This window comes from Phyllostomus hastatus, unplaced genomic scaffold (assembly GCF_019186645.2).
Source record: "Phyllostomus hastatus isolate PE091 unplaced genomic scaffold, TTU_PhHast_1.1 phas_scaffold_46, whole genome shotgun sequence".
Taxonomy (NCBI): Eukaryota; Metazoa; Chordata; class Mammalia; order Chiroptera; family Phyllostomidae; genus Phyllostomus; species Phyllostomus hastatus.
The window spans coordinates 19,742,012-19,768,659 of NW_025334032.1; the positions used below are offsets into that span (position 1 = coordinate 19,742,012).

Genomic DNA, 26,648 nt, shown 5'->3' on the forward strand with positions numbered 1-26,648 from the left:
CCTGGGAAAGGTAGGCGATCTCCCCATACAACTAAGTGTCAGGCTGTGAGTTAAGAAGACCAGCTGGATGAGAACCAAAGCACACCAGACTGACCGCGCAGCCACGCAGGCTCTGCTTTCAAACTCTACACGGATCACAGTTTCTTTGTCGTTTTGTTACATGACTGTCATTGCCACTGACCCAGTATTAAAATTACTACTTTACTGTCTTGTGCACAGATTTCTGTTAATTTTACTTTGCCTATATCTCCACATTATTAAATTGCTACATGAGAAGGAAACTGAGATATAAAACTCAATTTACTCCATAAATTAGGAATAAATCAATTTGTTTAGTATAAAACTTCTTTTAACAATAGAAAATATGCCCAGAACCACACACTACTCTAAAGCAGAGTCACTGAGAGTACTGTCTATTAATATAGATAAATCCAGGCATTCCTCACTTGACAAAGCAGATATAGTCTCCAAAACATGAGATGGGAAGAAGAAAACTTCATTTAAAATGCTCTAAGAAATCTTATTGAAAGAAACATATAATAAACATTATTTCTATGATGAAAAATATTGCTGTTTTCCTTATAGTTTGTTAATCTAAGTTACACTGACCAAATTTTAATTTTTTTCAACTTTTTAAAAATAAGCCACGTAGGAGAGCAAAACAAAAATACAGATCTCTCCTCCACGCTTACCTGTCTTCATTGCAAATGAAGTATGAGTATCCTGGACTCATGCAAAGAGCCACAGAAGAAGTCACTACGTGCATTATAATCCAAACATCCTCACTTCACCTCCCAGGCCTCAGTATCTGATGTGTACAACTAGACAGCCATGTAGATGATCTCAGAATCCCTCCAGGCTCTGACAGGTTATAGACTTCATAAGATTAGATGCTGACTCGGTTCTGCCTTTAGCTGCTCTTAGAAACGTACAGTACGATACGGTGTGAAAAGTAAGGACCAGTGTGTTTAAGACAGCTTCATCTGAACAGGTCAGCAAAAAAGTGTTACGGCCTAACCACTTATACTGATACTTTCTGCTGATTATTATGTTGATCCTCATTTTTATTCCATCCATGAGTTAATTCTAAAACACTGTCTTAAAAGTCTAATCAGTATGGTAAACAAATGCTTAGGAAAAATATCTAAAATTCTACAGTCTGTATACTGCCTTTTTTTAAAAAATTAATCATCCAAAAACCAAATTCCCGCAGATTCGACTTCTCCTCAAGACCTCCACTGCCAGCATTCTTTACCACATCATGCAGAACATGAGTTTCTGGGATTTCCTAAACCCAAGATGTATTTTCTTACTTTATAGTACATTTAATATCTCCAGTACAATCTGGGCTAAATTCATAAAGTAACCGTGGGTTTAAAAAAATAAAACCAGATTTTAGCTTTAGCACATTACTTTCTCTTCTTTGGAGAAATCCTATGGAGGCAAAAACGAACAGAAGTGATGTTTAATCCTACCTGAGAGACTGATCCAGCGTCATTCCCGTGAAATCAAAAAACTTCAGATATTCTTCTGCAACTAGTTTGCTGAATTCATTGCTATAAGGAAACACAACAGACTTGGTTAGTAATATCGAAGCTGATATTAACACTCGCACACAGACAACCGGCTGTGGGGCAGAACGTACTTCTTGCCTAGGTGCTTTGCGACGTCCGATCTTTTGAATCTGTCCAGCTGATAAAGGCGTTTGGCCAGCCTTTTGGCAGCTTCCACGTTGCTGCTGGTGCCATTGCTGAGATTCTCTAAGGGCTCCCTTTCCAGAATCTCCGTGTTCCCCATTTCAGACTGAGGCTCTAGCAGGGCTGTTTTCACCCGAGCATGGTTGTGAGAACTGAAAAGGAGGGGAAAAAAAATTGAAAAGATTTTCTTGTGTGGCAAAAAGGAAAATAGCTGGTGAAATTATCATGATGATGTAGAACCAACAAAAAATCATTTTAAATGAGATTATTGTATACCTAATTATTCATAAAAATATTTTCAATTACTATATGTTAATGTGCTAATGAAGTGATTGCTTAAACCCTGGATAGCAGTTCTCAAACCTTTTGGTCTTGGGACCTTTACATTTTTAAAAGTATGGAGCAGAACTCCAAAGACCTTTGTTTACGTGGGTTATACCCACTGACATCCACCATATTACTAATTAAAATAAAAAAGTTTCCAATATTAACTCATTTAAAAATAATCCATTCCATGAATATAAGTAATATATTTTTATTAAAGATAACTATATTTTCCAAAACAATATAAAGTTTAGTGAGACAAGCAACCATGGTTTACATTTTTTACAAATTTCTTCAATGGCTGCCTTACTAGAGGACAGTTGGATTCCCACAGCCACTACAACAGTTAATTTGTAAAAATATGTTGTTTTGGTTGAAAAAGATTAAGAAAATCCAGCATCATAGAGATATTTCGTTAATTTTAATTTCCTTTTCAGATAATTATAGATATTCTATTCTGATTATGACACCAAACTAAAACAAGTGGTAATTTCTTAAAGGTTGGTTGCAATACAGACTCCAAAATTGCATCAATGAACTTTTTGTACTCATATTAAAATCTGACTTACATTTTGAATGAATCTTTTACCCACACATGATTCTGCAACATGCAATGGTCATTTGAAAAATAGTTCCATACATTTTAGTACACTACATTAAAAAAAATCACACTCATTAATGTCACCACTAATATCTTCAGAAAAGTCTGAGAACTGGGAAGCTGTCAAACTTTTGCACAGATATAATTGTTCCAAACTTCTGATTTTTTATTGAAAGCTCACATTTTATCATTAGCAACAGAAATTGTCAGTTGTTTTCCTTAAAGTAACAGGCCCACTCCATTAATTTTCAAGAGAATGTTTGCCAATAACCACAGTTTTCCAGTCATACTTTGAAGGAAAAGTAGTGTTCCACGAAGAAAGGGAGTGTTTTCCAGCTCACAAACCTAATTGCATACAAGTGCTTTTCCTGCAGGCAACCAACAGGTGCAGAGGTGCTTTATGCATATTTTCATCAGGTGAGGAATTAAAAAGGCATTAAGTCAAGGGCTGAAATGTAATCAATTTGCACTGTTTTATCAAGGCCATTGTCTTCATTTCAAGTGCACAGCAGTAAAGTGCAACACAGCAACAACCAGAACAGTTTGGTGCTGCTCCCTGGATCTGTGCCAAGACCCCCCACTGCCACCCCACTCTTTTGCACCGTCAGTGCAAATATCAGCACAGTGAAACAGGAAAATAATGCTGTCCTGTTACCATAAAATAAACTTGACCTTACAAGCCTTCTGAAAGGGTCTTGGGAAGCCCCCCAAACCACACTGTGAGGCCTCTGTTCCAGAAAGGGGTCACAAACTACAGCCTGTGGCTGGCTGTACAGTGCTACACCACCCATTTATAACACCAGAACCGACGAGAGAGCAGTAATCTCCAAGTACTCACTTTAACTTGGTAACTAAACAAAACTGTGTTCCTGACAAACTGCTGTGCATGAGCAGCCTTCCAGCACACTCACCACAGACTCTAGACTTCCATCATGGACCTGACAGTAAATGTTTCGGACATGGCAGGCCACAGAAGGCCGCTGCCGCACATGCTTCTTTGTTTCTGTTTTGTTTTTGTTTTTACAGCCTCTAAAAACATAAAATCCACCCCAGGCAGGGCCAAAAGGGTCCCCAGGCTAGGCCGAGTGTCCTTGCTCTATCCCGTGCCTCTTTAACTACGCCTGAACTGTAAGTACAGCGACCATTCACTGTCTAAACCGGACACTCTGAAGGAGGACCAGGGATGATCAAATTGTTAAATATGTAATCATAGTTGTTACAAGTAAAATAAAAAAGCATTACCAATAGGAAAAAATTAGCTGTGGACTCATATCATGTAATAAATAACAAAAATCATTTCAGCAAAAATGAGTATTTTAAAAACTGCTCAGTCTCTATTTTGTTACTTATTCCATCCAAATTTCAGTTTCGCATTTTCCACTCATCCACCAACTCAGTGTTAGCCTGGCAGCTTCACTATCAGCCAAATGCGGGTGGGCTACCGCACAATCCGCTGGTGCTCCCCGTGACTGCAGGGGCTGCGGAGTCCCCCACCGCTGCCAGACCCGAGGGAGTTAACTATCCCCAGGACCCTCCCCCGGCTCCCAGTTCCTTCCTGAAAGGAGGCTATCAGGAAGGAAAAAAAAAGAAAGGTTACCCCCATATCATCTTTGAGACTCATCAACTATGTGAAAATTCTGTTCAATGCACGTGTCAACTCACACCTTCCAGGACAGACTGCAGGCAGGTGGAAATACAAGGGGAGGTTTATCAACCCCATGCTGACTTACTGTACTGCAACTATTAATGATATTCCTTCATTTTTTTTTGTTAACACTCTTACAGATATCCTCCATTTCCCCCTCTTTACCCCTTTCCTCCCCCAGCCGCTCCCCACCCCTAACTTCACCACATTGTTGTCTATGTCCAGAGGGGTATACAAAGTTAGAGTCAAAATGAAATACTGAAGTGTAGTCACTTCCAGTACAACAGCCAACCTGCAGCTGATGCAGGGAAACCAGGATGTTTGGGAACCCTCCTTAAACAGTCGGCCACCTTAAAGAACTTTCCAGCAGAAATACCTCCAATCACAATACATTGCTTCATCATGACGAGGTCTTCATGCAAATACTTAAATATTTTTTCATCCTAAACCTTCCTTTAGAGAGTTCACATTACCAGCGAGTTTTGTGAAATTTATCTGATCGGAAAACCGAATAATTATTATATGTGGCAAATCTGTAAGTAAATGCATAGAAGAAATTTCTTTTAAAGGCAACTCAACTCTGTGCTTTCTCACATGAGTGACATAAATGTCAAATATCTGCTCCAATAACAACTATTTGTTAAAATCAAATAATTTTTATAAATTAAAAAAAAATCCCTGGAGTTGTGTTCCCATGCATTCTCTTACTACTCTGTATATTAGCTATCATGCCAAAAAATAAATGTCAAAGAAAGGATTTTCTCCTCGGTTAAACTAGTACTTAATGTTCACTTCTCAGGGCAAATTCACATACTTAATTACTCCAGGAAAACATGTTATTATACCACATACATCACACTGCAGAGATTTTATTCATATACAAGAGACTTATCCTAATGAGCATACATTTTTTAAATGTAGTAGCCCAAAGCATTCCTATTGTTCAGGCCTCTCATTCCTCACACTTGCCTCCTCTTTCTACTACCTTGCCCCACCCAGTCTATTTCTTATTTTGCTCATCACATACACCAGGAGGTAATAATAAAATCTACAGACACCAGACTTCTCAGGATTCTCAGTAAAAAGAAAATTAGGAATAATGGGTTAAATACCTCCATTCCTAGATGGCTTCATTCTGTACTATTTCACAATTTATGAGATTCCTTGAATAAGAACAGAGGTCGTTCCTTTTAAATCAGAAAGTCTGTGAAATGACAGCAATACAAACTCACCAGCAATCAGACAGACACCAGGACAAGCTCATCATGGAGCCCAGGATGCGCCTGGGCCATCCTTCCTCTCCTAAGCCCCTTCCCAGTATCCATTCACCCCACATCTCTGGTGTCTGCTGGTCTAGGGATTCCAAAGAACCGGCTCCCAGTGAGGTCACATTACTATGACCTCACATTCTCAGCAGACTGCTTATTGTTGGGGTTTTGTAATGTTTTTAGAGCCTCAATAACAGCAGGAGCCAGAACACAGGGGCCACTGTACAGCATGAGCATTACCAACAATGGCACCCAGCCCTGTTCACATCTGATCCAGGAACATGGATGACCGCTCTGGGCAAGGAAGACACCCCGTTTTGTGTGCTGGAATACACAGGACGCTGTCAATCTAGTCTGCTGAATATTACATGCTTTCAATGGTTTGAATTTTCCCTTTTCTCCAGTTTCATTTTTCTTCTTCACAATCTCATAAGGTGAAATCCCTTGAATGTAGAAAACACTCCCCAAAAGATTGCCCCCGTGTTCTATTGAATGCCTCACTGGGGCCTGTACCTCAAACCTCCAAACAAATGTGGTTAACACTTCCATTAAAAAAAATAATTGAGTCTGACCACTAGGCCTTTTCATGACCCTTTTTTTTAAATTACACTAGGATTACTGGAGTTTCCAAATACAAATAATAGGACACCCAGTTAAATCTGAATTTCAGACTAACAAAAAAAAGTTTTTAGTATATTCCAAATGTTGCATAGGCATACTTAACACTAAAAAATTATTCTTTATCTAGAAATTCGAATTTAACTGAGCATCACATACTTTTTCTGGTAACACTATCTCCTGAAACGTTTGTTCTGAACTTTAGTTGGAGAATTCCAATAATGGGGCTCCCTGACTGAACTGGGGGTGTGTTTCTCAATCACGCTACCTTCTGGGTTTGTTTTGGCTTGCTTCTGTGATTAAATTTTATTCCTACTGTTTTTCTGTAGTTTTAGCCAGAGCTGCTCTCAGTTGCCTAGGACCCACTGATTTTTCTCTAAATACAAAAGGAAAACCCTCTTTTCTCTGTATGCTCACTCTTTTCCCAGCCTGCACACTGTCACCACACATACGATAACGTGCCTCCTTTACAGAAATCCTACACGAGATAAAAATGCATAATCTGCAGCCTGTCCTGTAAGGCCACTCCCAAGCTGACCCCAATTGCTCTTTTAGATTTATCATCTACCATCGTCCTCATGCCTGGGAAAACACACAGAAATATTACTCCTTCACATGTTGTTCACTTTGCCACTCTTGTTACCCAAACCCAAAAGTTCTGGGGTAACAAAATTCTGCAAACTCTTACTGACCCTACAAGAAGCCAGGTGAAACAGCTACTTTTCTAAGAACCATACTCCAACTCTCAGCCGCCCCCCGCTGCATTTTCAGAGCACAAAACATATACTTTTATTATAGCTCTCCCTTTTAAAAATCCCATCTCCCATCTACCACAATCCTGAATTTCATTGTGTATCCATGTCATCAGAGTAGACTGAAGTTACTCAGTATCTGTCAACAGAATGCAAGAACTGAGCCATGAGCTGCGTCCATGTCCTCTTGTCCTCAATGCTCTGCTGTCAGTGACATGCGGCACGAACTTTCTGATTCCTTATGACTAAAGAACCCTGGAAAAGTTCTACAGAGACCAACTTCAGCAGAGGACACTAGATATACTGACTTATTTCATATGTACTTTGAATTTAAATTTTGAAGAAAACCTTTAAATTTTAATTTAATTGTGGTGCTAAAACTAGAAGCTTCCCTCCTCCCCCTGCATTTATAAAACATGCCCTGGGACCACTTCTGGGAATTTATCCAAAGAAATCTAAAACACAAATAAATTCGAAAGAACACAAGCACCGCTATGTTTATTGCAGTGTTATTTACAATTGCCAAGATATGGAAGCAGCCCAAGTGTCCATCAGTGGATGAGTGGATAAAACAACTATGGGACACTTACACAATGCAATACTACTCAGCTGTAAAGAAAGAAGAAAAGTTCACCCTTTGTGACAGTGTGGATGGATGTGAAGAACATTACGTTAAGTGAAATAAGCCAGTCAGAGAAAGACAAATATCATATGATTTCACTCCTATGTGAAATCTAATGAACAAGCTGAACTAACAAGCGACACAGACACAAACTCAGGGAGAGAGAGAGAGCAGGCTAACAGCTCGGAGCGGGGAGGGGAGGGGGTGGAGGGATCGAGCAATAAGGAAAAAGGACTCATGGACATGGACAGCAGTGTGGTGGTCACGGAAGAGAAGGTGGTATAAGGGGGACAAATGGTAATGAAAAAATACCATAAAAAATAAATTTAAAAGGTAAAATAAAGTAAAATAGGCCTGGGAGTTGTGCCTAGAAGACAACAACCACCAGCACCTCCTTCAATTTTATACACAGGGTATGTAGTAGGGCAAATGTAGGTTTACGGGTATGAGTATGCAAAACATGGTTTTTATTCTTGTATGTATTGTTTATTAATTATCATATTGTTTTCCATAGAAATGACCGTAAACTGACTTTTTCTCCACCCGGTATAAGCTCGGCAAAGGCAATTCAGAGGAATCCTGAGAGTGGGAAGAAATTACTCCAGCTGCAAGTGGAACAAAAGGACCAGAGGGAGCAATAGGACCCCATCGTCACCCTTCAGGCTGCAGATACAGACACAGAGCCTGAAACCCACAGATCCAGAAAAGCCAGCACAAACATACGGCTTTCGTGCCCAGAGTGCAAGTCAGTGAAGAAGACGACTGTGTACATCATCAGTGAGACACACTTAAAACTTCGAAGCATAAATTGTCCCTTAGAAAGGAAATCTTGTTGGCTATCACCCATGACGGTCATCTCTCAGGCACAGCAGAGACAGTACGCCATCTAAACTGGAAGGAAACACCAGTGAGGAATGATTCAGAACCACCACAGCACCTCCCGTGGTACCACTTGCCTGACAGCATGTGACATAATTCAGTCACGAGGTGCTAGCCCTGCATATGTGCTTCCTAGACACTGCCTCATCTGGTCCTCCATCTTATGAAGTGAGCAGTGTTGTACCCATTTCACAGATGGAAGCTGAGGCACAGGGCTGGACACAGACAGTGGGACTCCCGTGCCCAAGTCCTTGACAGCTTCTACTACTTTCATTTTGCTATTGCTGGTCATTTTCTGGTCTGTATTTGTGGATGCAACAAATATTAACAAACTCCCTACCATGTGCCAGGCAATGCTTTAGGTATCTGGAATAGGAATACTTCAGTGAACAAAACAGAACAACAAAGGAAAACTCTTCTATCCAGGGAAGCAAAAAATAAACCACAAACATAATAAATGAGTGTATGATATGCTAGGAGGTGATAACTGCTATAAATAGAACAAAGAAAGAAGAGATCTGAATCCCAGTTTTGAGGTGGGCATATATACATTTTTATATAAAGTGGCCATGGAAGGTCTGAGCAAACTGGAGGGCAGAGCTGCCATCGACTCAGATGGGGAAGGTCAATGTTGGCACAGGTTCTGAGGGGGAAATTTCCATTTTAAACACGTTAACTCTGAGATGACTGTTATATATCCAAGTAGACAGGCTGAAACGAAGACGTGTGAACCTTCCCGAAAAGACACATGCCAGGGCCCCAGTCCAGGGAATTCTTACTCTGTTGGCCTGAAGTGGCCTCAGCACTTTTCTTTTCTTTCTTTCTTTCTTTTTTCCCCTCACCCAAAGATGTGCTCATTGATTTCAGAGAGTGGAGAAGGGAAGGAGGGAGAGAGAGAAACCAGGATGTGAGAGAGAAACATTAGTCAGTTACCTCTCCTACATGCCCTGACCAGGGACCAAACCTGCACCCTAGACATGTGCCCTGACTGGGAATCAAACCTGCAATCTTTCAGTTTACAGGACAATGCTTCAACCATCTGAGCCACCCCAGCAAGGGTGGCACTTTTCCCTTTAAGGTCCAACATGATTCTGATGTGATGTCAGGACTTTGTCAAGACCACTGCCGCAACCCGTGAGGAACCACTACAGGTTTATGCCAGGGCTAAGGTAATGAATGAATCAGGCTTGGATTTTGGTAAATCACTTCTGCTTGTAGCATGGAGGAACAACAGCAGGGAGACAAAATCGAAGGCAGAGAAATCAGCTAGGAAAGTTCTCAAAATAGTTTGATCAAGAGTCAAAAATCTGAGTTGAAAGTCCATGCAAATATAAAGGAAAAGTCTGCTCTGAAAGATATTCAGAAAGTAAAATGAAAGAACATAATAGGTGATTTGGGATGTGTGGGGAGCAGTGTTTACAGAGAGGGGAGGTTAACTCTGACTTAGAAGCCGGGTAGAATGTGATACCCCCACCAAGATGATGAGTACCAGAAGGAGAGAGGGGTGTATAACAGAACGTGTGTGTGCTTCTGGACAGAAACAGGAGACAGAAGGAGAAAGGACAGAGTTTAGTTCAAAGATGTGGTACGTGTAAGGTGTCCACAGGATACCCAGGCGAGCTATCTGGTGGCCACACCAACCATGCCCTACCTGTGGGAACTCAGTGAAGGAACAGCAGTCACCCCAAATCAGGGGATGAATCACCCGTGAGAGGCCGCAGTGTGCAATATGACCGAGGAACCCCAGAATGCACGGGCACAAAAATATGTCTGGCAGTACAAGCATCTGAACACGATTCCATTACAGCAAGAGTTAGGTCTGTCACTTATTAGTGGGGTTCTACTTGCAAGTGCTCAGTTTGCCAACAAGTAACAATTATTAATGTAGAAAATGCTAAAAGCAAGTTCCATCCAGGTAAACTGCCAAGATTCAAACACTGGTTCCATAGTCACCAGCTGCGGAACTTCGGGTCAGTTCGCTTCTCTGTAAGCCTCACGTTGTCTCTCTGTAAAATGGACCCGACAGACCAACTCCCCGTGCTGTTGTAAGATTAAGTGAGAAGATCCATGCAGATGCCTAGGGCACAGTCAGCTCCCAGCACCGACCCATTTTCCTCACTACGCCTACCCCTGCCTCACTGAGACTCAAATTGCTTGGTTATTTGAATGATCTCATGAGATAATTACATATGACAGTATCTTAGTAGATGTAAATTGCTATTTGTATAGTAAAATGTTAGCTAACTCCCAGTAGAAATTAATACTGACTTAAACTGCCCCAAATGAACCCATTTTGACACAGAGAATACATTTTCTCTAGAAGGGACTTCATCTTTCTTATTATAAATGATTTTAGGGCCTTTAAAAGTAAGGACAATAAACTAAAAAGAATGGTCAAAACCCCTAATAACTATTTCTCTGTTTAGCACACAGGCCAAAATTCAGTCCTTGCTGATGAAGAATTTTCACAAGCGTCACCTAGAGGTCCAGCCTCCTCTGTGGACCCTCTAACCCTTGCGTCGCTCAGGCCGGTGTTCAGTATTACAGCAGAGGGCACCTGCATGCAGGCAGTGGCACAGCCACTGACCAGGCTCACCCGGCGAAGGAAGTGGGCTGCATCTACCTCAGAAGCACGGATTCCCAGTAAATGAGTAGACTCTTCACTCTTCTAGAGGTTCACACGCCTCTGGGGCATGATCCAGACGATGCAGGCTTTCACTTGTTTGCTTTTGGGGTTTGTTTGTTTTTCTATACTAAGCTGCAGTTTTTCTGGGCCAGCTCTCAAATGAGAACATGGTATCTTCAATATTATCCAGTCAACTTCAGCATGACATCACAAAAACTGCAGATGAATCCTTTGCAAAGCAAGTATTACTAGATGTCCAGCTTGCAAAATAAAGAAGAAAATGATGCAAAAACATGTGCATGCTCGCTGTTTGCACAGAAGCTTCTTTGTGCAAACTGGGATCACTGAATTCCCCTTCAGAGGACAAGAAAGGAAGAGATTTGCATGGACTAACTTGTTTTCCTGAAATGCTCTTAAAATGTCAGTGGATATTCTGAGTTCACGTCTCCCAGGAGAAACAACTTTTTGGCTGTGCTACTTCACTGCCTTTATATAGCATTAAAAATCTCTAATGACACCAGAGCACTCTCCACCTTGGCAAAAGGAAATAAAGCTGGGGGCAACTGCATGCTATGCCCTTGTAAATTAATGAGCAGACCGTCTGAAGCTGACCATGTCCGTTAATGACCAGGACCAAGACGGTGGCACTGCACACACTGCTGGAGACAGAGTGGTCTGGGTTCAGACAACGCACCCACCTCTCTGCACAGAAAAACTCGGCTTATCTAGGTCAAGGTATCACATCCCCTCCTGTTTTTCTAAATTCAAATGATCTAATTTTTAAAAAGTCATTTAAATAAAGGTTATTAACAGTGTCAATAAATAAATACATCATAAACCTATACTCCCTCCCCCTGAAAAAAAAAAAACAGACAAACCAGAAAACTCCCTCCTTTGTAGAAGGAGGACAGAGGTGCCACTTGGGCTGGTGACAAACGAGAAAAGTTAAAGGACTCTAAACTGCCAGAGCCCAGTGCCTTCCCTCGCAGGACTAGTCAGCATGCTCTCACTGTCTAACCTAATGCAACTACAAACAAGAACATCTAATACCCTCAGGCAGAATATTTACTGCAACAGAGTGAATCAAGTCTATCATTCTAAAGAAAATTTATGAAAAGAAATGTCAAATTTTTAAGTCAGAAATTGCCTGAACTAGCTCGTCTTTGCTTTTTTTCCTCTCTGAAATTCTTACCAACTAAAAAAAGACAGACAAAAAATGGTCACATACACTTCCTCTACAACAGAAAAATGAATGACAATGGCTGTTTCTGTGTAATGCCAAAAACACTGTTCCTTAGTGCGTCCCTCCACGGAAGCCCATTCAACGACGCAGTCACTGCCCAGGAGTCAACTCAAAAGCAATGGGTTCCCAGACAGTGTCTGAAAACCCAGGACATGCTTGATTATTAGTTAAGTTACAACTATCTAAATTTTTCCTAGTTTCTCTTTTTTCATGTAATTACCTGATGCTTCAATGATCAGTCTTCTCTCACTGATTGGTTATATATTAAGCAAAAGTTCTGACTGAAAAATGGTTTTAAAGTGCCATATTCTGCCCCTTCCTCCACTAAGGGGGGTAAAAACGGTCAATTTCAATTGAAAAAATATGAAGTACTAAACTACTTTCAACTGGGTCTTAAACCACCTTCTAATTATTTATATTAATGGCTATTCCACACATTTTAGAATGCAATGAATAATTTATGCAAAAATTTCTCTTCTGCACACATTTTTGCTGGGCTGAATTAGTAGCAGTGTATACTCACTGGCCATCGGAAGCTGGGCAGTGAAGGAAAGAGTGAAGAAAGCAGGCAACAGAAGTAGGGTCAGGATTGGCCAACAAGGGAACGTATGTGCTCCGACCAACCTAACAAGCAATAGATACTCTACAAATTAGGTGATACTCACATGGTTAATGACTATGATTTTAATACTGTATAGTTTGTTAAATAGTCTTCCAAGAGTCATCCCGTGAATCTCTTTCCTGCTGAGCACATGGCTCAAGATGCCAGGCAGGGGTGGGACCACCCCTGCCTGCCTTGCGAGCAGCGGCCACAGAATCCGAAGATGTGCCTAATTTAACCTGAGTGGGTTTCTTTAGTCCATCCCTGCTAGGGGTCTAGAAGCAGAACTGAATTCTTTTTAATGTAATTTAAAACATAAGGGATAAGCAAGTAAAAATTCACTTATGATACATAAATATCCTACCCCTAAATGAAACATTACAACCACTCAATAGTACACTTGTAAATATGAATTCCACTTGATCAAACACACGCCCTAGCACATCGAGGTACTAAATTAGTATTATCTAGCCAGACGATAGTAGATTCGTTATACTCTCCTCTGTTCTCTCTTCCCTCTCTAACTCTTCCACCTCCTAAAGAGTGAGAGGCTTTATGGATTCTTTGTGGCTATTATCCAATTTTCCTAACTCTATTAGTGCTTTCTGCCCTCGCTCCAAATTCTTACAGATCCCTGTTTCTCGCTGTCCTGTTCCACGGCTTCTCACTTCTGATGCGCTTGGAACCGCACATCTGCCAGGAGGGCCCTTCTCTGCTGCCACTGTCACTTCACAACTGTGCAGGCTCACCCTGCAAATACCTTCTGCAGTCTGCATGCCCCGGGCAGCAACTCCTACAGCAGCTGTCCGCATATCCTCTCCACCCTGAGCTTCCCTGAGGTGCTGCTTACTGCAGTTAACACTGAAAGCCGCTGTCATTTGATATATGGAAGGTTTCTCAGATTTACTGAACAAATTTTGCATGCAATTTTAAAGAGAAAGAATTAGCTCCCTGACTAGAGTGCACAGAGATCAGTAGGCAGAAGTCAGGAAAGTAATCCCCTAAAGATATAAAATGTTACCTGTCACTTCCTACTTTCATCCATTTACAAGGATCCCGGCATCTGGGGACAAATCAAAGGGGTCGTCCTCATCTGGGGCTCTGGGAATAACAAGGGACTGTCCCACTCTTTATTTGCTCATGATGAATGAAGTAGCAGGAATATCCACACACACTTTGGTCTTAACAAACTTTTTAAATGCATCTAGAGTGATTACTGTCCTCTACACATGATTCTAAGCCCTTTATATGACTCAGCCAATCCCTTTAACAACCCTGTGACATTTTACAAAGGAGGTCACACACATGAAGACATTTAGTAACTTGTGTCACTGCTAGTAAATGACAAAGCTAGGACTGGACCACAAGCTGGGCAGTTTTACTTGGAGAGTTCAAGGTCTTCACCAACATGCTGTGTAGCCTTTCTTCTGTGCTCCATTACTACAGGTTATACTTCAGGTATAATGCTGGTATAGAGGAACAAAAATGTCTACTTTTTTTAAAAGATTTTATTTATTTATATTTAGACAGATGGGAAGGAAGGGAGAAAGAGAGAGAGAAACATCACCCCACTCTGGGGACCTTGCCTGCAATCCAGGCATGTGTCCTGACTGGGAATTGAACCAGCGACCCTTTGCTTCACAGTCAGGTGCTCAATCCACTGAGCAACACCAGCCAGGGCCAAAAATGTCTATTTTTTAAAGGACATTCATATGACTAAACTAACAGGTTTAGTATAGTTATGTAGTTAATATACACAAATACATTTGCATAAGTTCTTTTAGTAATTACTTATTAAAGCACCTACTATGCACTGCGCATACTTCTAGGTGCTAGGAGTATAGCAATGATCACAACAAAGCCCTGTCCTTACGCAGTTTTACCTTCTAATAAGAGGAGACAACAATACACCAAACGAAGCTCCCCTTCCCTCTCTTCCCCCCATTATCCTCTCACAAATACTTGCTAAATATCTGTTGTGAGCCACACACTGTTCTAGGTAAATACTAGGTGCTCAGTAAAGCATCCAACAGAGGGAGGCCTTGCTTTCATGGAGCTGACATTCAGGCAGCAATAGTGGTTAGAGCCTCAGAGATAAACACAGCCTGATACAGGAACAGGAAGGTTACAGTTGCTATTTTATTCATGGCACTAAATGTATTAACTCCATAATATAGTTCATCTTTCTTCTAAAATAAAACATACATGTCAGAGGACTAAGTTCAGATATTTTATAAGTTTAGGGAACGAGAATATTTACTTGCCCACCTTCTCCAAGATCCTGGCACCGCTTAACTCCTATCCTAGCATATATACTGTATTTTTCGGACTATAAGATGCACCCCCACCCAAATTTGGGAGGAATAATGGTTGTTAATGCTGCTGTTGAGTTCTGTTATACATTTACATTGGTGGAATATTATGTTATTTATGTTATTAAATATTTTACCACATTTTTTGCTTCAAAATTTTTTCCTATTTTCCTCTAAAAACTAGGTGCATTTTATGGTCTGAAACACATGTGCACTCAGAAATAATGAATCGACCCAGTCAACCAGCTCCATGAAGTTTTTACTTAAGCCTTATTCTTGTTTTATTTTTGAAATGTATTACAAATAGTATCACTCCGGTTTTATAAAGCAGGAGGAAAAGAAGGGGGGGAGGAAGAGAGGGCAATAAAAAGAAAAAATCTAACTAAGCTAATAGCTAGAAAAATACCCAAAAAGATAAAAAAAGAAAAACCTACCAATCTGGGACTTCCACTTGGAGGATATAATCCTTCCTTCGGGGTCTGAAGAAAACAGATTTCACCTTGCCACTGTTCTCAAAATTCATTTTTAAATTTCTCCTTCAATTACAGTCAAATCACCAGACAGTCTTACTTTCACAATCTGAATTCCTATCCTTAAAACTGGAGCTAATCAAATAAAATGTAAACATACTTTCACATCAATTTCACCAGTTCTATCAAAAGATCTTTACCGCAGTCACTTAAAATAAAAAGAAGACCCGTGACACGTCAAGCAGCGATAATAGCAAAGGTGTGAATTCTCCCCTCCCTTTTATCCACAAGAGGTGCTAAAAGTCCTGTCCTCCTGGACCTCAGGCTGGCTTTTTGGTCCTGCCCCATGAGATTCTAAATTCTACAATGTGCTGTAATGCCACCAACTCCGAGTCACCCAAGAGATGACGTTTCTGCACCTTGTCACAGTGTTGTCACATGCTAGTCACTTCACAGCCACCAAAATACTTGCAGAAGTAACTCCCATTGATACCATGTAAAAATTGCCAAAGTTGGGGGAAAGCTCATTATGACAAATGAACATACCACTATGTGCTCTCTCTCCTTACCGTTACAGGTGATGCTTTATATTAAATACACTCCCACGCCCATGTCCACAGATGTTTCCTAGCACTCCTAGCCTGGAAAGCACGATAAACGTAACAGAAGGAAAAAGTGAGGCTCTGAAAGGCTGACTTTTCCAAAGACGCAAAGCTTTTTAGATACAAAGCTGGAATTGAACCACGTCTGCCTTCAATCCTAGAGGACTTGCCACAGTAAACAGTTCCCTGCATCACTTCCCTGCGCTAATAGAGACCTCAAATAAAACTGAAAGGCAAAAATCGCTAAAAAAACAAAAAAAAGGATAGGTTAGGAGGCTCAAACAGACCTGGGCTCAGGTCTCAGCCTCACCAAGTTACGTCACCATTCTTCCTCAGTCTCCTCACCTGAAAATAATAACCGTGATGTGCCTTAAGGGGTTAACCACGAAGATAAAACTAGCAATTCAAAGATACTGATTGCTATTAAAATTTTTTTAAAACTACTTTAATGTTTTCTCTTTCCCAGAATCCTTAGTTTTACAGAGTTGAAATAGGGGGAAAAAAGTTCTCTGCCAACTGCCCAGAATAAACCCAGGATCCGTGTACCAATGCCCAAAACACACACTTCATTGAGGTGTAAAAACACACGCTTGTTCAAAGCAGTGCAAAAGGCCTGTGCAACCAGATTACAGGATGCGGAAGAAGGGGCTGAGGAGTGTGAAACTTGGGCAAGGGAGCCAAATAGAGACTTTAAGCAGGTAAGAAAAGTGGCCAGAATTCAGAGCAATCACTAGGTGACATTATGGAAGGTGATGGAATTAAATAGATGGATTAAATGAATTGGGGTTTATAAAGTGCTTAAAACAGCGCCTGGACAATAATTAAGTGCCATGTAGGTGTTTGTTAGGAACGAGAGACTGAAGATAGGGGTCCCATGAGCAACTACTGCCAAAGGTGCAGGTGACAGAGTGGATGAGCAGCATTGGGAGAAAAGGAGTAAAACCGGTAGAATGCTAGGGACCATTACATATAGGAAATGAAGCAAAGGAAAGGACCAAGATAGACTCTAGGCTTCTGACTTGGACCACGTAAGGCTGTTGGGTGAATCCCAGAGCATTTAGCAAGTCTTTAGCCAAGAAAAGAAATACCAGTTGGGTTGTTTTAGGAAGGGTATAGACATTGCGTTTGATTTTTTATATCAGAAATAAAACCTGACATTTGTCATATTTAAATCACTTGGGTCTCATAAGCTCCTTGTGACAGTTTATACTTAGTTTATTTTAAAAAAAAAAGACTCAGAGAGGTTAACCAGACATTTCCTGAGTTACATAGTTTTAAAGCTGCAGGGAGCTAAACTACAAGGCCAGTCTCTGGCTCCTTGGTTCGGGGTATTTCCACTTCACAAACTCCCCCAGAGGAAAGATATCGCCTTGATACTCTAGCTTTCCACTTTCCCCTAAACTAATTGTAGAAAGCAGACAAAATCACCAAAATAATTGACTTCAGTCTATAGCTGCTGATTTTCCATTGAAGGCTTTGCGATATCTACTTAGTAATGAGAAATGCCAAACACTTGAAATTAATATTAAAGACTCAAAGGTCTTTACAAGTTACAGCAACAACCAAGTTGCCACAGTCAAGTTTTGATAACAAAAAAGAACTGTCTTATTCATGATAAATGTTTTCTTATTCTCTTGACAAAGGCAGTTTTTCTTTAAAATGAAAAGGCAAGGTATTTAACATTTAAATTTTTAAAAATCAGCACATACCCTATACTAAAGAAAAACTGAAAATGTATTAAAAAACACACAAACAAAAAAAGTTTTAAGGTTAAATAGCAACCTGGGAATCTTCAGATACTCTCAATTACCAATGGGTCTTTACTCTTCTCTCTTTTAATCAACCTCCATTCTTCCCGAGTTCTCCTACACTTATAGCTGGATTTTATCTTCTTTCTCAAAAACATTCCAATGCCTATAGAATAATGTCCCATCACCGAGCACGGGGCTCACCTCACTGCCCCTAGCGTGCTGTTCTTAGTATTGGCTGGTCAAGTCTCTAGCCTCACTCCCATTGCATCGTTCTCTGTTCACTGTGCACGCCCTTTGCTCAGCTTATTGCTCCCTTCACCCAAGTCCTTCCTCCTTTCCGGCACAGGGAGGTCCACTCATTCCTGCAGGCCCTTTCAAATGCCTCTATGCGGCTGACCTAAACCCACGACTGACTCAACTTTCCAGTCCCTCTGCACTTTTGTTATTCCTCTAACAGGATACTTCCCTAATTCTGTCTTGAAATGAAATAACGCATGTGAGATGAATTAAAAGATGCTCTAAAGTCTGAGGGAAATGTTTATTATAATTCTGAAACAAATTTTAAAGACTATAATCTCATGAAACCTGATGGGCAAAAAAGTACATCCATTTTCCCCTCACAAAAGCTCTAGAGACACCAAATCCTAGTAATTTTCTACTGGATGAAGGAGCCCTCCAGACCCCATGAACTCGGGATTCCACAAGTGCTGAAGATAAAAAAAATGCATTCAAGTTCTGCTTGGTCTACCAGTTATAAACCCCATCTGAAACATCTGTTTTGAGTGAATCTAGCCTTACAGCTCCTGGGATTTCTTTTAGCTATTTCCCAGGAGAAAATAGACAATGTATATTGCAACACACTTAGAAGAAGAAGAATAGAAATTACCTTTTGTTATCAATGCCAGAGAAATAGATATTAAATAAGTATCAAAGTATCTTTGGCCATGATAGCACCAACCAATTTCATTTGTTGGTTTTTGAGCCAACTTAAAAAAGAAACCATTTCCTCAACCATGGTTGAGAATGGGAACGAAAGACTACAGCATAACCCAAACTACACCCTTGCAGGACTAGGATCTGTCTTTCAGGCCATGGCTCCACTGATCACAGGCCTGTAGGTACATTTCCTGTTTCAGGGTTCCTTACTTCCAGACTAGATGAATCCAATCTGATCCATCTCTGAAGCCAGAGCATGACATATTGGGGGAAAGCTAACGCTATTTTCATGAATGGAAAACACCTGCAGAAGCCATTTACTGTGGAGGCAGCAATGCTAAAAATGTTACAGTGATAGCAAGGTAACAGGCAGAGAATACTGGACCAGGGGAGAAGCAAAACAACTCACTGGTTCAAAAGCAAACACTTGAGGCCCAGACCTTGGTTCACACCCTGGCTTTGATATGTGCTAGCTGTGTGAAGTTGGGCAAGTTACTTCTCTGTGCCTCAGTTTCCTCATCTGTAAAATAGGTAAAAGAGTTATCTGCTTCAAGTGTATACAATACTGCAGCTATCATTGTTAGTCTGGCCCTGAAGCTAAAATGCTGCGTGACCTCAGGGAGTCACTTAACATCTCAGGTTCCCCATGCATAAAGGGAAAGGGTCAAATTGGAGCCCTTGCACAGCTCTAGCATTGCTGTCCCCTTAAATACAACACCCCTGCAAACCAATTGGCCAAACAGGCAGTCTCACCTTGCTTCACTTCGTTAGTCATATAGGAATTTCACACAAAATCAGCTCAATCACTGCGTGTGTGTTTCAACTCTGTGTCAACTGGCAGGTTCCGTCAGGAAGACACAGTACAAATAAGTGAGATAAAGAAAATAATAACCAAAAAAAGCATTTGGTCTTCCAATTTATATTCAGTTCTGAGTTCACAGTTTATAATTAATAATACACGGAATTAATGTAATATAAAAATAAAAGTACAGGGAGATAAGTTTACTCCAACCTGAGGAACACTAAAACTATATGCTGATATTTTATTCACTGCTGGAAAGATTTTCATAAACTGTCGCCGTCCAGGCTCACAAAAACAAACCCTCCCTTCTTTGACAATGAAAGAAACAAACTCGACTTTTGTACACACCCCTGGTCCCCCCCGCCGACCCCCGCTGTTGCCTTTTTTCACTCTAGCTTTTTAAACATGGTCTTTATTGTAGGTGGGGTTCCTGAACTTCACGAGCTAGCCTGCCATTTTGCATGCTGTAAAAGCCAGTCAGTGGCTGCCTTCTGCAACCCCGAAGAGCAAGAAATTAAAGGGAAAAGCACAGTAAGTATAGGGTTTTACTTTCCTTTGTGTCCAAGGGTACAGAGTTCATCCATGTACGAAATGACCTTTCAGATCCTTTAAAACTCTTTGTTCAACTCTGGTAACAGAAGGCAGGCTGTGCCTTTAGTCCTCTCTAGGTTCAGGTCCACACAGAACTAAATGGCTCTGGCTCGGGCACACAGTGTCCCTACCCCTTTCGACTCCTCACCTTCCCTCTTGCTAGCCACTCTCTGAGCTTATCAAGGCAGCTCGCTCACTTGAGCTCACTAATGCACATGCCCAACACTGTCCTCCACTCCCCTGATTTAAGAAGCGTTTATGGAGTGACTCCATACGTGTCAGGCACAATGGTCAATAAGGCAGGAACACTCCCTGGCCATGTGCTGTTTGGGTTTATAGGTGAGTAGTTGTAGCAATTTTAAAAGAATTTTAAAAAGCAATTATAAAAATATTATTTTAAAAACATCAAAAATATTTCATGAAGACAAGTTAAAAGTGGAACAGCTAGTTCTTAAATTGTTTTGTATATACTTTTATGATATACATCCCACTTATTTTTATAATAGCTACACTGAGATATAATAGTTCACATATCGTAGAACTTGCCAATTTAAAATGATCCACTCAGCCCTGACCGGCGTGGCTCACTTCGTTGGGCATCATCCCACAAAGCGAGAGGCCGGTGGCCTGATTCCCAGTCAGGGCACGTGCCTGGGCTGCAGGTCTGGCCCCCAGTCAGGGTGTGCACGAGAAGCAACTGGTCGATTTTTCTCACAATGACGTTCCTCTCCCTCTCTTACTCCCTCCCTACCCCTCCCTCTAAAAATAAATACTTTAAAAAAGAAAATTATTTTAAAGAAAATACACAGTGCATTAGAAGAACATGAGGAGACATAACCTAGACTAAGGAAATCAACCTTCCTAGAGTAAGTGGCATGCAGTTGACCCTGAGCCTCAGAATGCTGACAGTGCGGGGGAAGCATAGGAAAGCCCAGGCAAGGGAACAAGAGATATTTCAAAAAAGCTAAAGAAGTTCCCCATGGTAGAAGTTTAGGGATGGAGGTGGGAGGTGCACAGAATGCAGAGCAGGAAAGACGCAGCTGCTACTTTTAGGAAGGCTACTGCTGACAATACTCTCAAAACACATCCTGTTCGATTTGATTAAGGTCCATTTCTCAATTTTCCATAACAGTTGGTCACTGTTGATTAACAGAAAATCAGAAAACTATATCTGTGGCATGCTGTATTAGCAAGTACAATGTTAATGGGTGAGATCACATGTGCATATTAACTGGGACTTCCTAGAGGCAACGATTTGACCAGAAAGAGTGTAACAAGTGAAACGTTCAGGTTCCAAGACAAGCCAATGGGGAAAATCTTTTCAGTCAGGACCTGTTTCTCACTGCTTTTGTTTACCTACCTGTTCCCAAAGCATTTTGACTATCTAATCAGAAAAATTATCCCTAACTAAATATTGTACGACAGTATAAGATATGCCTCATATTCCATTACAATTATCTTCATTCTAAAAGATCTATCAAAATAAAATGAGAAAGAAATAAAGAGACAGAGGAAGCTAGAAATATTTGCCGATGTTGTAACTGTCTACTTGTAAAACTCAAAAGCTATCAAGTAAAAAAAGCTATTGCAATAGAACTAGTAAGGGGCAAGTTACAAAATAAAAATATAAACAATAGATTTAATAAACCATGAAGAACCTCTTAGAAAACATAATTGGGAAAAAATCTACTCAGAATGAAATTTATAAAGCATCTAGGAATAAACATTTAAAAAGTATAAAACTAAAATAAAGTCAGCCACAACACTTTGCTGAAATAAATGAGTACTAAATGAACACAATGGTTCTGGAATGAATATGGCAAAGATATTCTCTCTCAAATTCCTCTAAAATTTATCCCAATTCAAGGGGCACATAAAATTAAAACCATAAAGAACTAGAAGAAAATATAGCTGAATGTGTAATTCCCTCACAGAGAAGATATTTCTAAACTTTACAGTAGCGGAAGTCATGGTTTAATGGACAGATCTGATTACATGGCAAAAACACCAAGCAAATTAAAATGGTAAATGGACAGAAAACACCCATGAGATAAAAGGCAACACCGGCCTTTGTGAAGGACTTCTGGGTACCCATGAGAGAAAGATGAATCCACCGAATCCAAAAATGGGCAAAAGGCACTTGACTGAACATTCCAGTCGCTGTGCCTTCCTACAGAAGCTGCTTCCTCCACAGGCCCCACTGCCTGAATCCCCTATCCTGACCTCAGCCGACCGAACCAGGAAGGGCCACCTAATGAAGCCAGTTGATTGCTCACTCCTAGGAATCTGGGACACAGAGACCCATGGCACTCTGATGATGATGGGTACCTGAACTGAAAGGTCATGTTAAAGTAGGGCCAAACTAAGTGACGTAGCAAGTCAAACACAGATGGGACACAGAGTTACGGGAGGGCAGAGAGATCTCCAGAAAAGGAAGCAAAGGGAAATCCAGTTTGCAAAGAGAAGCAGGAGAGTGAAGCTGATAAAGGGAAGCAGACCCCCCGTTCCAGTCTCTCAGAGGTCTGGCTGTCCTCTGCATTCTGTTGCTGGCTATAAACCAGAGGGCCTGTGATATCCATCCAAAAAAACCAGTTTATATAGTTGTCAGTCCACTGCAAGGAGAGCCCCAGGCCAACACAAACATGGGCAAGCAGTTCACCAAAAAGGATAAAAAAGTCAGAATTAAAAATTTGAAAAAGAATATTCATACATATAAGTTATCAGAGAAGTTGACAAGTTAAGGCGCTCAGAATTTCCAGCTATCAAATGGGTAAAGATAAAAAGGCACTGAGATAGCAGTAATAAGGGGTAGGGAAGAAATGCAGGCAGGTGCTCATATTGGAGAGGAGCATAAACTGATAAATTTTCTAGCTTCAATGAGTCATGTCCTGAGTAGCCCCAATTAATGCTTTTAAGCATTTATTTTAAGAAAACAATCATAAATATACAAAAGAAATTACTTAAGACTATTTACTGCAACGCTATTTATAAGAACATAAACTCAAAGATTACTTAAATCAGTGTGTGTCAAACATCACTCACGCATCACTTCTTGCCTTGTGCATACTCCTGTACCATGTGTACTGATTTACTTCATACTATTCTTTAAATCAGCTCACACCTGTATTTAACTCTTCCTTAAGTTTTTCCTGAGAGCCTACAAAGTGCCTGAGGCTGTTCTAGGTGCTAGGGATTTAGCAATAACTAAAACAGAAATCCCTACCTTGGTGGGGTTTACATTTTAGGGGGGAAACAGATAATAAGTAAAAAATATACAGCATGTTAATGACTTAGGAAGAAAAATTAAAGCAAGCAATGGGAACATGAAGCTTTAGGGAGAAAGGAGTTAGAATTTCAGACAAGGTAGTCAGGAACCTTTAGGGACTTGAAGTGCGGGAGCTGGCCACAGGACTCTCTGGGGATAAGCATTCCAGGAAGAAGAAAGAGCAAGGGCGAAGGACCAAGGTGGAAGCATGCCAGGTGTGTTCAAAGAAAGGCAGAGAAGACAATGGGACAAAAGCAGAGTGAGTGAGAGGAGTGGGAGGAGATGAGGTCACAGAGGTATGGCGTGTAGGCGGGGCAGACAGAGTAGGGACTTGCAGCTTCTGCTCTGAGATGGAAAGTGAACAGAGACTGAGAAAAGACTCAAGTGGGACACCAGTGAAAAAGATATTGTCATAAACCAGGTGACTTGGATCATCTGGACATGGTATCACTAGGAGTGGCGAAAGAGTTGAATTATGACTGCACTTTGAAGGTAGAGCTGACCAGGTTGCTGATGTGCTGGACACTGAAGACCCAAGTGAAGTCGTATAGTGAGTGAGGTGCTCGAAGAGGTCCTGAGGACTCCTTGCATCTAATGGTCTTCCACAGTAACTACCCATGACAATCATAGATTTGATGCACTAGCTGTTACTCTATAATATATATTAGAGTATATAGCTACTAACTACACATGCTTATTCATGTATTTCCTACAGTAACCTCATATACCACCAAGAGTGTCTGTACCAGACTTTGGGGAACACTCCTTTAAATACACTCTGTGTACATGTACACTCAAACACACACACACATGTTGGCAATGCATATGCCAAAACGGCAGTAGTACTAATTTCTTGGAGGTAGAATAATTTTCTATTCCACCTTGAAGGTGGAATAATAAGTAGATAATTTTCTTGGTGCTTTTGAAATCATCTTCAACAAATATGTACTTTGCTTTTTAGAAATATATACATGCAAGTCATGTTCAAATCAAGTTGTTTTTGGTTTGACAACTTTTGGTTTGAGAGAAGGCTTTTAATACACATTCTGAAGGAAAGAAAAGGGCCCTACCAGAAGGAGTGAAAAATGTCAGAAACTAAAAAGAGAATCCCAGATAGTGGCAACACGGTAGGGCACATAATCTTAAAAGCTCAGTGGATGGCATACCACACACAAAACATCAAGATCCAGAAAGCAGAAGTCAGAGGACAAATGTGAAATGGTCTTGAACCAGCCGTGAGCAAGCTCTTGGGCACTCACTAGACCGAGGGCCAGCAATCCAGAGACTTCACTGCTTTGTGCTCCACAAGGCTTCCTGGCACATGCAAATATCATTACACTACATTTTAATAAACTGCTCAAATGCTTCTATGTAAACATCACCTAAAACATTACCAAGGAAAAATAAACATTAGTATGCATACACAGAGCTCAAGAGGAGTAAGAGCAAGTTCAGTAAAAATCAGAGTGGGCTCTAAAAGAAATACTAGATTGTGCCCTGGCTGGCGTAGCTCAGTAGATTGAGCGTGGGCTGCGAACCAAAGCATCACAGGTTCGATTCCCAGTCAGGGCACATGCCGCCAGCAACCGCACATTGATGTTTCTCTCTTTCCCTCCCTTCCCTCTCTAAAAATAAATAAATGAAATCTTAAAAAAATAAATAAAACAAGTCTTAATCCCACAAAAAAGAGAGAGAAATACTAGATTGTTTCCTCTCTCTGCCCTAACAGTGTAATTTTCATAGGTAACTAGGATTGAGTGGAGGTTTTTAGATCAATGACTTAGGTTATCAAGATGTCACTGTTCTTGATGCTTTATTAGGAACTGACAAACACCATAAAATGCATAGTAAATGAAATGAGATACTAAATACTAAAAGCACTCTGGTCCGCTCTGAGGTTTTCAAGTAATTCTCCACCCTGCTTAAGAACTAGGATGACTCTTCTAACTTCAATCAGATCAACAACTCATTTTATCTTCAAGAGATCGTGTTGCACATCAGGCAGACAGCTACTGGGTAATGGAGAGCCACTCTGGGAATGAAATGATAGTGGACTGTTCTAAAAGCCTGTTGTGTATAGACAGCTCTCCGATCTCTCTAATAAAGAGCACAATTATGAATGGTTTTAAGTTGTCTCATTTATCAAATGAAGCATATGTCTTAACTATTACTTAATCATGTAATGCCATCTGACAAAGTTCACCTCTGAATTCATCTTTTTTAAACATTATATTTTATTGATTATGCTATTAGAGTTGCCCCAATTTTCCCCCTTTGCTCCCCCCTCCATTCAGCACCCTACTCCCTTAGGCAATTCTCCCACCATCATTCACATGTCCATGGGTCATGCACATAAGATCTCTGGCTGCTCCATATCTTATACCGTACTGTACAACCCTGTGGCTATTCTGTAACTACCAATTTGTACTTCTTAATCCCCTCACCTCTTCAACTATTCCCCCACACTCCCCTCCCATCTGGCAACCATCAAAACACTCTCTGTATTCATGATTCTGTCTCTATTCTTCTTGTTTGCTTAGTTTGTTCTTTAGATTCAATTGTTGATAGATTTGTACTTTTGCCATTTTATTGTTCACAGTTTCAATCTTCTTCTTTTTCTTAAATAAGTCCCTTTAACATTCCATATAATAATGGTTTGGTGATGATGAAGTCCTTTAATTTTTTCCTGTCTAGGAAGCTCTTTATTTGCCCTTCAATTCTAAATGATAGCTTTGGTGGGTAGAACAATCTTGGCTGTAGGTCCCTGTTTTTAATGACTTTGAATATTTCTTGCCAATTCTTTCTAGCCTGCAAAGTTTCTTTAGAGAAATCAGCTGACAGTCTTATGGGAACGCCCCTATAGGTAGCTAACTGCTTTTCTCTTGCTTCTTCTAAGATTCTTTCTTTATCTTTTATATTTTAGTTATGATGTGTCTTGGTGTGGGCCTCTTTGCATCTGTCTTGTTTGGGACTCTCTGGACTTCCTGGACTTGCATGACTATTTGTATCACCAAATCAGAAAGAAACGTTTTCTTTCATTTTT

General features: G+C 40.6%; 1 protein-coding gene across 3 annotated transcripts in view; it reads right to left on the minus strand.

The window, feature by feature from the left end:
- The window catches only part of PSD3 (pleckstrin and Sec7 domain containing 3), a 383,494-nt gene that overhangs the window by 216,862 nt on the left and 139,984 nt on the right, over nt 1-26,648 (minus strand). For 2 of the 3 annotated variants that reach the window (XM_045821887.1, XM_045821888.1), the window contains 2 exons: nt 1,646-1,849; nt 1,476-1,556 (listed from right to left, as the gene is read on the minus strand). In XM_045821887.1, coding sequence (XP_045677843.1) covers nt 1,476-1,556; nt 1,646-1,849 — 285 coding nt within the window. Of the gene's footprint in view, nt 1-1,475; nt 1,557-1,645; nt 1,850-5,499; nt 5,620-26,648 lie in introns of those variants that run through there. The other variant, XM_045821889.1, reaches the window with a different exon arrangement.